This window comes from Wyeomyia smithii, chromosome 3 (assembly GCF_029784165.1).
Source record: "Wyeomyia smithii strain HCP4-BCI-WySm-NY-G18 chromosome 3, ASM2978416v1, whole genome shotgun sequence".
Taxonomy (NCBI): domain Eukaryota; kingdom Metazoa; phylum Arthropoda; class Insecta; order Diptera; family Culicidae; genus Wyeomyia; species Wyeomyia smithii.
This window is the reverse complement of record NC_073696.1, coordinates 110,044,487-110,059,810: the sequence shown is the minus strand read 5'-3', so window position 1 is coordinate 110,059,810 and position 15,324 is coordinate 110,044,487. Positions and strand designations below refer to the sequence as shown.

The following is a 15,324-nucleotide window of genomic DNA, read 5'->3' as shown; positions in this document are numbered from 1 at the left end:
ACTTGAAGGAATTGGCTATCAATAGAGCAATTCTACGTACAATGATGGATCAATAGAATTCGACACTTTCTGATTGAAATGATTTTTTGACGTAGGACTACGTCTAACCGCACTATATCGAGATACATTCTGAGGAAACTAGAAACCAAGATGTAACGTCGGAATGAAAGATTTCAAACGGTAATACTGATGTAACCACATGATGAATCACAATAATCAATATGTCTTTGGATTGATAAAATGATGGACAATTTTGTGATTCTTCATATATCATTGTTACTTAATTGTTGAACAGTGAAAATTGATGAAAAAATTCAAGGTCGTATTTCCACGAACAATGTACCAATCACATGCGAGCACGCCTGGCACAGACTTCATGAGTGGACACCAACTGCCTGCTATGACAACCTCTATATCAGTGGCAAAAAAAATTTGACAGAATCTCCCCGTCTCAACAGGTCAACTAATATTTGCTTCTATGAACCTAGACTGTTTGATGTCTTGAAAGTGAAGCTTTTTTGGAAAGTTCGTAACAACCTCCTTTATCAGACAATCAAACGATCTGCTGTGAGAATGTTATTAAAACTGATGTCTTGAAAGAAAACATGCTGGCACAGGCAACAGTACTGCACCGAGCCATGTATGAGAAGACGGTCGCTCGTCGTCAGTGCATTAGCACCCGATTACCATTTGTGTGCAGTCAAGCCAAGTGGAAACAATGTAGCTGCTGTCGACGTACAGTGTTGCGTGCTCGCACACTACGCTGTGCGGCCGGGGATAATAACTAGAAATCCACTTTTTCTAGTTCAGTTTCGCAGCATTCAACCAATCACGAGCTCGCTTCATATAGCTGCAACAGATGTTTTCTCATCGTTTTAAAGTGCTTATTGTATCACTACCCCTGAACAGATTTCAAACACCGATGTCTTAATCGACAGAATATCGAGAATATTGCGAAAGATTGTAATATAATAATTAAAATATCTTTTCAACAAAAGTTGTGTTAAAAATCGTGGACATTCTACTAATCAGAAGCTTGCTTCCCCGTTGCTCATTTCGTTTTGGTTGTCGTGACGAATAGATGGCATTTGAACTGCAACCGTAGTGATTTTCATATCCATGTTTAATGATAAAAACTTCTTTCAAATTCCTAAAATTTGAAGTTGCATTGGGTTGCTGTATTTTTGAATTCTACACTCTGTATTTCTCAGATTTATTTAAATGACCAACTATAGGCTATTTAAAAGACCATAGAAAACCAATATGCTTCGCAAAGATGTTTAAACAAATAATTTAGATAGCTCGTTTAAGCTGTACTGATGGTTATATTTTTCAAGTTAAATTAATTTAATGCAATATGACAATCCTAGTTGCATTACGTGGTTGTGGTATAGAGAAAAACCAAATTATATGCATCTTGACGTTAGGTTTTAAACATTCATATTCATATTTTTCAATTACAAAAATATTACATCAGCAACTGCAAGAAACTATTTAGATACTAAACATATAAACACAACCTGTCATTGCCGGTCATGTAATTGAACAACATTATGCAAACATCAATTGGAAAGGTTAATGTTGTTTATCAAACCGAGCTAGATTTATTTTTGAAGGAAACAGACAGATGACTTTCAAATATTGCATTTTGTTGCTTGTTTTTTTTTATTGGTATTTTGAAACTGATTAATTTTTTTTCTGCTTCTGCTTAATGAATAAATGTTTCAATTGGCCTAAAATTAAAAAAAAAAATGAATGTTAACATGTTCATAAATTTCAATGTCAATTGAAAATTTTTGTCAATCTAGATTTTCCACTAAAACTGCAACTCTTTATCGTTGCTTTTTCAATGAACATGTGACATCTTTGCTAAGCAGTTGTAAGAAATTGACAATGATGCTGCTTTGGAATCGGTGAGTGAGCGCAATTGAAGATGAAAGGAAGTTTACTGTCTACTAAATCGTTGTTAATTAAGACCTATATAAAAATTGCCTTTTCGCATGTTGAAGAAAATTGACTGCATTAGGATGAAAGGTATTCATTAATGTTAAAAACAGTACTTTTTTCTTCTTAAATAGATGTCTGCAAATAAATAATCAGATTTTTTTCAGTTGTCGTAATCGGACCATGTTAAAAATAAACGCTTTTCTTTTTATAAATTTCTGGTGGCATATGACCTTAACAATATATGGCCACCAATGAACTAGGTTTAGGATTGTAAGTCGTTAGGCTCAATAATCTGGAAGTATCCGGAACGCAACGGGGACAGCCTTTAACGACCTAGACCCTTGATATGACCCTCCCGAGTAATTAGAGGTATAACACGGTCCTAAGTACTGCTTTGATCATGTCTATTATATTACTGGAACTTGTTCCGGTCATATCTCCAGAACCGTTTTACCGATTCCGGTATTCCATTCCGGCACCATAATGGACAAAATGCCTTTCTTTTGGTGGTTGTTGAATTGGTTTAAAGCAAAACAAGAAAACTATAAATTATGATTTAACATAACCGCTTGTTTTTGGCTTATGTGTGCCAAAGTCGAACCGTGCCAAAACTGAACCGTGTCGAAAGTGAAACGTGTTCCAATCGAACAAAGTCTGAATTCTCTAAATGAAATATAAAACTATCGTAGTCCGACGTCAAACATGCGGTCGTGTCTTGGATACCACCCTCGTATTTTTTCACGTGTTATCGATAAAGAGGACTTAGTATTTTCCGAGGATGGAATGATTTTTTTAGTATTTTTCAAAGGGTGGTCATTTGTTTCATTACTGTACAGTTTGAATTTGAAAACAAAACATTTATTTGACGCGGAACGTAATTGAACACCGTTTAAGCGTATTTTGACAATTTTCAAAATTTTACATTTTCATTCTAATTTAACAGAAATAATCGTCGGATTGCTCGGCTCATTGTAAACGAATTTGACGTTTAGTTATCAGTTGTCAATATACACAACCATGATAAACATGAAGTTAGGGTCGTTGAGGCTTTTCCATGCAGCGCGAATCATGAAACGTCATTTAAGTATGCTTCCTAACACTAATTTTTCTTTGATTATCTCTCGAGATAGTCAAGTTGTTGTGAAAAACAAAAATTTTTCAGCGATGAAATATTGACTACAAATCAATCCATTTTTTTTCTTTATTTAACTAATAGTTACGAAAACTATGATTTTTATTTGTTCAGAAATTTATTAGCTTCAAAATAAAATATAAATTTTGGCATATTTGTTATGACGTGTGCAACGCTGCTGCCAGGTATATTTCCCCGTCATACAGTATGCAAATGTTGATAATTTCAAAAACTTCACATCACAATCGCGGATGAAATAAGAACACCTTTCTTTCTAACCAGAGCTTCACATAATTCATTATTTTATAAAGGTTATTGGTTCCCAACCCGCCATAATTAAAAAAATCGCGTAAGAAACCTGACTGTATTCGTTTACACTAAATTCTGTTTTTACGCTACTTTTTTTACGTGATTTTATTTTACACGATTTTTTTACGCGATTTTCTCGAAATTACGCGATTTTCTCGAAATCACGCGATATGTGACATGGGAAATATTGTTTATGAGCCAAGATGTAACACACACACACACACAAACATACACACACATACACATACATACACATACATACACACGTACACACATACACACATACACACACACTTACCACATAGCGAAAGATTTTGTAACGACGCGATCTTTTTTTACGCGATTTGCTCCAAATTACGCGACTTTTTTTACGCGATTTGTTCAAAATGACGCGATTTTTTTTACGCGATTCTTTTTTTGCGCGCACGCATCAATCGCGTAAAAAGAGAATCCAGTGTATTTAATGAATTTGCAATCATTCCGGTAGCGATGCTCGCAATGTAGTGTTTCATTTTCATTTACAAGCTGTGAACAGTTATGTTAGCTAGTACACTAAGCAGTGGTGTTACCAATTAGACATTTGAGGCTGGAGCGCTAAGATTCTGTAAAATGGATGAAGTCTCACTAACATATGGGTCATTCCTCTACTGTCAGTTTGGAAAAATCCCAAATTTAGTGTCGATTGGAATACCCCCCGCTCTGTGGGACCCCCTGTTTATTGCAAAGTCACGCATTTTTTGTTTAAAATCCCGTTTTTCTTTTTCTTACAATTCATAGACGTAAGATGTCCGAAAAATACTGATAGATGATTTTTGAAGAAAATAAACCAAGAAATCCAGAAAAAATATAAGTTTTGAGCGGAAGTGTTGCCAGATAAATTAATTTTGTATTTGAAAACTAAATTTACATATTTCGGCAAATGCAGCCATTTTGATTTTAAATTTGATAACTTCATCGTGTTTCTTGGAAAATTTCATATAAGAAACAACTATTATCCCGAGATAATATGAGCCAATCTCGAGATATAACATTTTTACGAAAAAAGTTGTAAACTTCGTAATTAATTTTTTTTTACAATTTATAGACGTAAGACACCCGGAAAATAGTGATAGCTGAATTTTGAAGAAAATAAGTCAAGGAATCCAGAAAAAATACTATTTTTGACTTGAAGTGTTGCCAGATAGATTAGTTTTGTATTTTAAAACTTAATTTGCATTTTTCGGCAAATGCAGCTAATTTTATTTTAAATTTGATGGTCTCATCGTATTTCTTGGAAAATTTTACGTAAGAAACACTTATCACCCCGTGGTAATAATCAATCTCCCGATATACGAAAATAGTTCTGAATTTCGTAATTAATTTTTCGTGAAAACGTTCTATCTCAAGATTGACTCATATTACCACGGGGTGATAACTGTTTCTTGCGTAAAATTTTATATGACGCATTAACGCCAAAATGGAATCACTAATATGTCGAAGTAGTTTGTTTGCCATATGTCTCGGCTTGACTCGTTACGTTTTAGATGTGTCAAAATCACCAAGCACACACTGCTGGCGCTATCTATTGACAAATAGCGAGAACTTAGACGCGCAGCTAATATTTGTTCATATGAAACAATAAAGTTGTTGTTTTCTATCTAAAACATTTTTTTTGCTTATCAACAATAGCTTATAAAAACTTCTGACACAAAAATCTCACCTCCAAGTAGTGCAACTTTGCTCGCCAAGCTGTGTGAAACCAAATTGTTAGTCAAAAGCCTTTTTATTTCTCTCTTAAAAATTTCAAAAATTGCTATGTAGCATGGTGTTTGCAATTGCAATGGTATTTGTGCGCTATCAATTTTTTGAAAGTTTCCAAGAATTTTTGTTCCTTTGCCTGAAGGGTACTGGGTACTGAAATGCCACTGCGACATTCTTGCTGATTGTCTTTTGTGGCGGGCCCCGATTGCTGTTTGTTGATTGTTTTGTTGTAAACCTGTACCCCAATTAGGTACAACATAGTTGATGAAACTAATTACCTGTTTGGGATTAGAGCTCCACACTTGGTATGGAGTTAAAAGGTAACTTCCTAAGAAGTTGTACCTAGAGGAAGCAAGAGCTTCGCAAGAGCAAAGCAAATGCTCTGAACTTTCTGGTTCAGATTTGCAGAATCGGCAGGTGTCGTTCAACATTACACCGATTTTCTTTAAATGATAAAAAGCGGGACAGTGTTCGGTAAGGAGTCCCGTGATTATCCGTAGGTCACTACGATTTAGACTAAGTAGCTTTCTGGCGGTTCCAGGGTTCGGATAGATAAACTGTTTAGCTTGTCTACAACCCTGTGCCTGTTGCCATTGGGATACTATTTCTAGCCTTTCCCAAGTTAGTAGTTCGCTTTTGATAGCGGAAATGGACGTACCCAGAAACGGCTCGGGGCCAATAAACCGCTGAGCTGATCCCTGTCTTGCTAGGTAGTCAGCGTGTTCATTACCCTCGACTCCGCAATGTCCGGGTACCCAAAACAGAAAAACTGAATTCTGTCGGGAAAGTTCCCGTAGAGTTTCAATGCATTCCCAAACAAGTTTGGAAGCGTATTTGACGGACTTAAGTGCTAGTAGTGCTGCTTGACTGTCCGAGAATATACCGATTTTCGCATGTCCGTAGTTGCGTTGCAGACATATTTTTGCGCAGATATATATGGCATATACCTCTGATTGAAAAACGGTGGGCCATTTTCCCAGGGAAAACGTTTCCCTGATACCGGGTCCGTATATACCAGATCCCGTTAGGGATCCCATTTTCGAGCCATCCGTATAAAAACTGACGATGCCAGGTGGAAGATTAGGCCCTCCATTGTTCCACATAGAGCGGTTTGTTTCAATCACTCTATATGGAATATCCATGTTGGTCCTAACGTCCATCCAGTCGGAGACTGTGGTTAATAGCGGAGTTAGTTTGAACTCCCTAAGTAAGCGAAGGTGGCCGATTAGGTCCCCCTCAAGTATAGTTTTCCACCTTCGCCACCTTAGAGCGCCAAGCTCTGCTTCCTTTTTCACATGAAGATGTAGAGGTAATAGGCAAAGCATAGCTTCCATGGCTGCAGTTGGAGTTGTTCGCATAGCGCTGGTAACCGAAAGACATGCAAGTCTTTGAACTTTTTTGAGTTTGGCTTGCGCAGTCACTTCGTTCACCACACTAGGGCAGCATAGGTGATTCTTGGTCGGGCAATGGTCTTGTAAGACCAGAGTGCCAAGTCTGGTTTCAGTCCCCAGGTTTTAACGAACAGAGTTCTGCAGGCCCAGATCGCTGAAATCGCTTTCTTAGCGGCATGATCCAGTTGTGCAGACCAGTTCAGTTTCTTGTCCAGAATAATTCCGAGGTATTTGACTTCATTGCTGAGGCCCAGTCTAACTACATTCAGTATAGGAGGAGTGATGGAGATCTTCCTTCGTCTGCCGAATGGAATTAGGACTGTTTTTAAGGGGTTTATGTTTAGACCCTCCTGTAAACACCATGACATGGTGGTATTCAGAGCCGTTTGCATTCGGCTCGACAGAGTTGCGTCATTTTTACCTCTGACGATGAGGACATTGTCATCGGCGTATCAAATGACCTCGTAACCAAGCTGTGAAAGCTTGTTGAGAAGTGCATCGACAACTAGTGACCATAACAAGGGCGAGAGAACTCCTCCTTGCGCAATAAGGTATATTACAAAGGAGTGGCAGATACGATTTCAATATGCGATCAGAGGTGGCGAGTAAAAAGTTGTGACGTTACAACAATCGTTACGTACCGGATCTTCCCGCAAACTTTTATGTTTGCTCACATCACTCTGCTAGAGAGCATTGCGTGTATCCAGCTCCTTGAAGTGTGGTCGATTTCTTATTGGAGAGAGCCGTATTAATTGATGCAAAGGACGTGTTATCGAAGGCCCCTTCAATATCAAGAAAGGCACATAGCGCCGTCTCCTGATAACTCAGGGACTTTTCAATCAACGTCACTAAGCTGTGAAGAGCAGTTTCTGTTGACTTGCCGCTTTGATAGGCATGCTGGTTCCTATTTAGCGGGGAGTCTTTAAGACTCTCATCACGGATTTATTTATCCATTATTTTCTCCATTAACTTGAGAATTGATGAAGTCAGACTTATGGGTATGAAAGTTTTAGGTAGGGTCTTGTCCTTTCTTCCAACTTTGGGGATAAACACTACCTTCACCTTCAGCCAGTTATCCGGAATATGGCCCAGGATAAAGCTGGCTCTGAAAAGGTGAACTCATCAACCTGATGGACATGATAACTGCGGCCGATTTTTGTAGAAAGATGGGTAGTATGCCGTCTGGACCTGGAGACTTCATAGGGTCGAATGAGCTTAGAGCCCAACCTATTGAAGCTTCCGTGAACAGTCGACGGGCCAGCAGGATGGACTCCCGAGACGCCATATGTCTCGAATTGTCCTGCCGCGACCCATCACTATACAGTTCTTCGGTCTCTGTCGATCCAGGAAAGTGGGTGTTCATAAGAACCTCCAGCGTTTCCTTGGTAGTGACAGTGAGGCTTCCATCCTCTTTCCTCACTTGTCCTAAACCGTTAGTATGGTCTTTGGACATCGCCTTTTGGAGCCGCGTAGCTTCCGGCAGAGTTCGGATTCTTTCACAGAAACTAACTCTGAATTTCCGTTTAGCTCGGCGTTGTACTTAGTGAGGGACGCCCTGTAGTCGTCCCAGTTAGACGTGACTTTTGCCCTGTTGAATCGAATACCGTCCGCAGATACGTATTTCGGCTGCTACATGCAACCATCATTAGTGTTTTGTGGACTGTCCACTGATTCAATTCCATTCTACTAAGACGCTCAAAAAGAAATTTATTTGATCCATGATTCCGTTTTGTAGATCATTTGCTGCCGAATTCAGGTCAACTGAATTTCGAATGTTGCTGTAACTGAAAGTTCGTGAATCGATCAGGTGTTCCTTAAAGGATTCCAAATCTATATTCTTAGGCTTTCTGAACAGCTCTCTTTTCAGAGGGTTAGCCTCTATATTAAAAACGATGTGTCTGTGGTCCGACAAACTAGGTTCATCGGAGACATGCCAATTTTCAATCCTTTCAGAAATAGAGGCACTACACAGAGTGAGATCAAGGACCTCCTGTCTGATAGCGTTAATAAACGTGGGGTTATTCCCTACATTACATACATTGACATCGTTAGAAGTAAGGTATTCAAGTAGGTACTCACCCCTAGTGTTGGTGTCCGAGCTGCCCCAGATCGTGTGGTGGGCGTTGGCATCGCAGCCGATCAGAAACGGCTTGTTGATGGCCTTACAGTTCCGCACGAGCGCAGCAACTTCGAGTGGCGGTATATCACCTTGCTCGCCCGGGAAGTAAGCCGACGCGACAACCATCTCCTGCTTTCCTTTGGTTGTCGGTACTTCAACCGTGACGGCAACGACGTCGCGTTGGATAAATTCTGTAATAGGTAAAAATTTTAGTTCTCTATTTAGCAGGATTGCAGTCATTGGTTTGGACTGCGTATCACAGTAGATTAGCCTACCGTTAGGAGCGTTAAGTCCGAGAACTTTGGAGCTGCTCTTTGGCGAATCTCCTGCAAAGAACACCCGAGGCGCCTTTTGCGTGATGGAGATTCGCTTGCACGCAGCGAAGACTGCTCACTTTGCAGTGAAGTTGCCGTCTTTGTCCGGATCGGACGATGATCCGGGTATTGACTGACGGCTGCCAACAGCGGTTTGGCTGGAAGTTGCTCTTCCTCACTGTTCGGCTTCGGTTGCAGCAGTCGATTGGCAACAGAAGGTCGTCGCACACACTGTGGCGGTTTTTGACAACGGTGGTTGATGCTTCACACTCTTGCGAGTCTTCGGCGGAATCGTCCGAGCAGCCGCGGGGTTGCGCTGTTTGGGTGGTGACAGGGCATTCTCGGGGGAGCATCCTGCGCGTACCTTCCCAACCGCAGGGTTGCGTTTGGGTGGTTGTGGGGCACTCCCAGAGGAGTTTCCCACGCGAACCTTTAGCCCATTCGCAGGATCGCTTTGCCTTGGTGGTGGCAGAGTACTCCCGGAGGAGTTACCCGCACGTACCTTCCCTGACATTGCGACGGAGTCTTTCCTGCCTGCGACGTTCGGCCTTCCGCTTACCTTTCGGATGCGTGCTTTGCCGAAACCGTAGTGCAGTTCATTATTTCTACTCTCAACGAGTTTGGCCGATTCTTCGTCAATATCCAGAACTAGTTCGACCGAGGTCTTTACCAATTTGCGGTTACAGACTCTCCACATTTTGGTAGAGAGATGGTCGTTCTGATTCTGGAGTGAACGAAGAATCTTCTCGTCCGGAGAGTTCGCACTGTCCGCGAAGTAACCGACATACCGTCTAGCCTTCGGCAGATCCTCCATGTGGTAAACACGAAGCTGTGCTCCCTCCCACGGTACGAGAGAAGGTACCTCCCTTTCCAACCACTGCACTGTGTCGTTGTCGGCACAGGCAAGTTGCAGGAAGCCATTTTTTAGATGGCAACCGTTAAATTTGGGCTTGGTGGTTGGATTTTCCTGGTCCGCAATGTGATCGAGGACGGAGGTCCGGACAGCCTGAAGCTGGTCCGTTGTGAGTAGGGAGATGGGGTGGGTAGCAGAAGTAACCGCAAGGCTCATAGCTCCCACCATGTCCCTATATGTGGCCATCGAAGGCGGCTTCGAACCCGATGATCCCAAACCAGTGCCGTTCCGCAGTTTTTTAGGCTGTGGACACTTAGTACTAGTGTTTGGGGACACCAAGTCGTCCGACCGCTGTCGCTTGACGGCGACTTGGTTCGATAGAGCAAGCTGCTCTGTCGGAAGGAGGGCCAGCTTCCTGGCTTCTTCGTACGGGAGACCGGAGCGAAGATTTTTGCTCAGTCGCCGCCTTTGTGCGTTAGAAAGTCGCTGGACAAGGGGTGCCGATGATTCGGGTTTCCCTTCGTCATCGGGCCTTGTCTCTGAACCGTGAAGTAAATCCATTTGACTTTCGTCATTCCCTTGTGGAGAACGTAGGATTAGGGATGAAACAGAGGGTCCTCCGTCCAGCGGTTCGCTGTCGAGGTTGAAGTCGTCCTCATGCTCCATTTCCTCCGTTCCGCCCGGTGCGTTTGTTTTTATAGGACTGCGCTCCGATAAGTCCATAGGTACCGGCAAAGAAAGGCTGCCGGTGGCTGAATTTTCTGAATTGAAGTGATCCCTAAAATTCCCACGAGTCGCTGGGTAAAGAAGAGTCCGCTGCATCAGTGACCCGCGTGATGCAGTAAGGGCTAATTACTGTGAAGGGTGCCCTGGTGCTCCACAGGTTAGAGGCTGGGTATCTCTTAAACCCCCCCAATACGTCATCCATCGGCACGGGTCGCATAACACCTTAGCTTAGGGGTTTTAACCATTGGATTTTACGCAACAGCCATGGTTAAGAGCTGTTGCAACCATCCTCCTTTACAGGGGCTTTGGACCCTCTGCTCCAGTTCTCAATAATTCAAGTCTATTCGTAAAGGCTAAACTGAACCAAGAGAACTATAACAGGCGGAGTTATTTGTTCCTTTACAAACCGCTGCCAATTTCAGCAACGAAGGATGAAGTTTTCAAGCTGATCGTTGACAAAATGAAAAAAAAAATGCATTCCAAAAGCTGAAACCGGAATTAATGAATGATAATAACTATTCAATCATTCCTATGAATTTTGGTGCCCCTAGCCATTACCAAAACGCGTCAACTTACGTGAGAGTGTCGCATAAAAATTGCTCGCCGGGTTCGTCGCTTCAACGTTATGTTTACGAGGAAACTCATTTAAGTCTCTGGAAAAACGGTAATGGCAACGGTTTTAGTTTTTGGAGTGCACATAACCGTTGCGGTTTTAGTTTTGGAGTGTTTTAGTTTTGGAGTTGACATAACGGTAAACAATGTTCAATGGGAAAATTGTGTTGATATATGTACGGACGGTGCGAAAGCTATGGTTGGAAAAATTTCTAAAGTAGTGGCAAGAATTAAAGGAAAGGCAAAAAATTGCGATAGCAGTCACTCATTCTTCACCGTCATGCACTCGCTATTAAGAAACTATCATCATTGTTGAAAGAAGTCTTGCGGAAAAGTGTTGAAATACTAAATTTCATAAAAGCTCGACCTAAATGTTCAAGATTATTCGAAGCGCTGTGTGAAGAGATGGACAATCAGCATTCTACGTTACTGCTTCATACTGAAATACGCTGGTTTTTTTCGTGGAAAGACGTTGTCCTGCTTGTTTGAATTGAGATCGATAGTAATTTTGTGTTGGGGATTAATTTTATTGATGATCATTAGCTCATTAAGTTAACTTATTTGGCTGATATTTTATATCGCTGGAAGATTTTTGAATTCAGATGAAAAATGAATTAACAATTTTGTCCGATAATGCAAAGCCGATAATCCCATCCTTTTCAATAACATAAATTGTTGGGTCCGGTTTTCTGATAAACCTAGCAACGAAGACTAAGTATCGATCCCGTATCGATAGCATGCGAAATCTCAGAATGCTTACTTGTTCAATTAAATAAGCCCTTTCTAATGATAAAATTCTGCAAAATATTACCGAAAATTATCAAAGTGTTAATATTTGTTACTGATTTTAATAATTGCGATGGAAATACTAAAACCACATCAAAGCAAACGACAAAATAGTGTGAAGTTCTCAACACGAAAAATTTTTCTCATAGATTGAAGAATGCAGGTGCCTCGTCAAATATATTGGTTTGGAAAAGTGCTCCGCCGAGAAAATACTACAAGGTATACAGCCCTAGGGGTTGTATGAAATGGTGACGAAGGACTAAAAGCATATATTATATGCTGCGATAAACTGTTCATAGGCAACACTACCGTTTATATTTGATGGTCGTTATTGTAAAACTAACGATGCATGAATACATGAAAATTTTACACTAGTAGTAGTTGCGAAAATTCTCATAACTCTTATCTTCAAGCATCTATAGTTCTGAAAAGAACCGATTCCATAATCTTCAGTATGAAATTCGTGCTACAGAACGCTGATAATCGCACCATTATTGGTAGCATTGAATATTTTGCTTGACGCGCATAATAAAGTTTGCTTTCCACTGTGCCCTCCAGTAGCTCTGTATTCTGAAGCGTACGAAGGTAACTGTTGCTGCCGTATGCAAAGTAAAGGTAACATGGTCCGCAGTGCCTGAAAGATGACTTGTATGCAGCTCTCGTTTCTCAATGTCGCGTATCTCTAACATCTATACTCCACTCGCTATTGTGTGACAAATTAGCTAGACTGAAGCTGAATTTTCTACACGCAGTCTTTTGTATCGAGTTCAGCGTAGATTTTTGCGTGGCCACGCGGTGAAAATCCTCATAACTCTTATTTTCAAACATTTATAGTTCTGAAAAGAACTGATTCCATAATCTTCAGCTCGAAATGTGTGCTACAGAACGCTGATGATCGCACTACCACCGGTAGCATTGATTATTTCGTTGGCCGCGCATAAAATTTGCTCTCCGCTGTTCCCCTCAAAATATCATGCAGCGTACGATGGTGCCTGTTGCTGCCGTATGCAAAAACCGAAATTATTCCATAATCTTCACGTGTGCTACAGAACGCTGATGATCGCACCAACGGTAGCTTTGAATATTTTGCTTGGCCGCGCATAATAAAATTTGCTCTCCGCTGTGCCCTCCAGTAGCTGTGGCAGCAAAGTATCCTGCAGCGTACGATGGTAACTGTTGCTGCCTTATGCAAAGTAAAGGTAACATGCTCCGCAGTGCCTGGAAGTTGACTAGTATGCAGCTCTCGTTTCTCAATGTCGCGTACCTCTAAAACCTAGATTACACTCTTTGACCAATGGTCAAATATTTGACCCTCTGACATAACGGTCAAATTTATTTGACATCATGGTTGTTGTTTGCCCATGTTTGCCCCATGTAAAAATTGGAGAGTGACAAATAATTATCTTTGACCAAATTTTTATCTGTCAAAAAGTGACAACTATTTGACGCTTGGTCAAAGAGTGTACTACAGGCTTAACAGCTATACTCCACTCGCTATTGTGTATCAAACTAGACTGGAGCTGAATTTTCTACACGCAGTCTTTTGTATCGAGTTCAGAGTAGATTTTTGCCATGAGCGCGTGGCCACGCAGAGGAAGAGAAAGTCAAACTGAACAAAACATTTTGTTGAGTCCAAATATGTAGGCAGTGGAATTTATTCTGTCCGTGTTATTGTTATCCGTGCTCGGGAAGCAAGGGAATAGCAAGGGAAATGTATAGGAAAGTTTGACCTTGGAACTTTTCACCTTTTTTCACCATTAAGCAGTAAAGCAAACATTATATCAAACAATTGTTACACATTTTATCTATCCACCGACATATAAATGACTAAAATGCATTAAGTCGTTCACTTGCTATAATCGTTTGAAATCTGACGTAACATTTGCCAGTTTCATTTTCACTTTCACAAAATGTAATCTAGTATAAAAAACAAAGACATAGTTCTTCGTCAATAGTCTGGGAACCCCAGTTCTAGAGCTTGACTATTTTTTAAAATTTTTGTCTGTTAAATTTTGTTACCAAAATTTATAATTTCAAGTTTCCATAAAAAAACCGATTATTATCATTCTAAATTTTTTGTTTTTATTTTATTATTTTTTGTTAAGATTATTTCTCGGTAAATAATTCTGTAGGGAATATTCATAAATGACGTAGAATTCGAGGGGGAAGGAGAAGGGGTAGCAGTTTTGTGACGAAATGTGACGTGGGGGGGGGGGTCAAGTCAAGCTACGTAGCTAATATGAAACTAAGAATTCTTACTGATACTGTAATGGATTTATTCTAGTTGTTTTTTATTACTATTTTGTCTCTTTTAGGTCATTTTTAATACGTTCTTGTCTTTTCTCTTAACGATATGTTTTTGATAATGAAATTTGCAAAAAAAATTGTCATTTTTTAGCTACGTTATTATCTAAAGGGAAGTCTGCAACTTTTGTGACGAAATGTTACGAGGTTTCTAAGCTTAGATGCTGGGAATAAGGCATACATTAACCCTCTAGTGCCCAAATTAATTTTCAGACGGACTTCGAAAAAATCACTTTGAAACTTCATAAACATTTTTTAAGTATTGATTGAAGCTTTTTAGAGGTTCAACTGAAGACCGTCTAAAGGCGGCACTGGGCACTAGAGGGTTAATATGCATTTCCCCTTATATAAAATTACCTTGAGTCTTATTTCTCATATATTTTTTTTCATTTCAGGTCTTTCTAAAGGGGTTGGATTTATTCGTTTTGATCAGCGCATGGAAGCCGAAAAGGCAATCAAAGAACTGAACGGGACGATACCGAAAGGATCTACCGAACCGATCACAGTTAAGTTTGCCAACAATCCTAGTAACACCAAAACCGTCCCTCCGTTGGCTGCATATCTTGGACCACAAGCTGCCCGTCGCTTTCCCGGGCCAATCCATCATCCGACAGGGCGATTCAGGTAACCATTTGATTCATTGCTAATCCAAATTCCGTTTAGAAGTTAGACTGTAGTTTAATAATATTCAATGTTGTAAGCAGCGTTGCCTTTAAGACTTTAGAAGATTTGTTTTTCTTCCCAGAATTTTGTTGAAAATTTTTTTTTATTGGATTTAGAAATTTTTCAAAGCCACTTGTTGTAAAACCTGGCATCGCTGATTACAAAGTTTGTGCCATGCAAATATGCCGTAGTGAACGCTCTAACGCTTTTGAAATGGGATAGTGCTATTCCCAATTACAGATACTCACCACTGGCAGGGGACCTACTAGCGAACACGATGATTCCGACTAATGCCATTGCCAACGGATCCGGCTGGTGTATTTTCGTGTATAATCTGGCACCGGAAACGGAAGAGAACGTATTGTGGCAGTTGTTCGGACCATTCGGAGCAGTGCAATCGGTGAAAGTAAGTATATCAAGAGACCTTA

The 15,324-nt window shown here is 40.5% G+C and overlaps 1 protein-coding gene across 7 annotated transcripts in view; it reads left to right on the top strand.

Annotated features, from left to right (window-relative positions):
• LOC129726550 (ELAV-like protein 3) overlaps positions 1–15,324 on the top strand; it is an 81,879-nt gene that overhangs the window by 48,447 nt on the left and 18,108 nt on the right. For 5 of the 7 annotated variants that reach the window (XM_055683397.1, XM_055683396.1, XM_055683395.1 and 2 more), the window contains 2 exons: positions 14,629–14,857; positions 15,119–15,302. In XM_055683397.1, the coding sequence (XP_055539372.1) occupies positions 14,629–14,857; positions 15,119–15,302 (413 nt within the window). The remainder of the gene's footprint in view (positions 1–14,628; positions 14,858–15,118; positions 15,303–15,324) is intronic. The other 2 variants (XM_055683401.1, XM_055683398.1) reach the window with 1 other exon arrangement.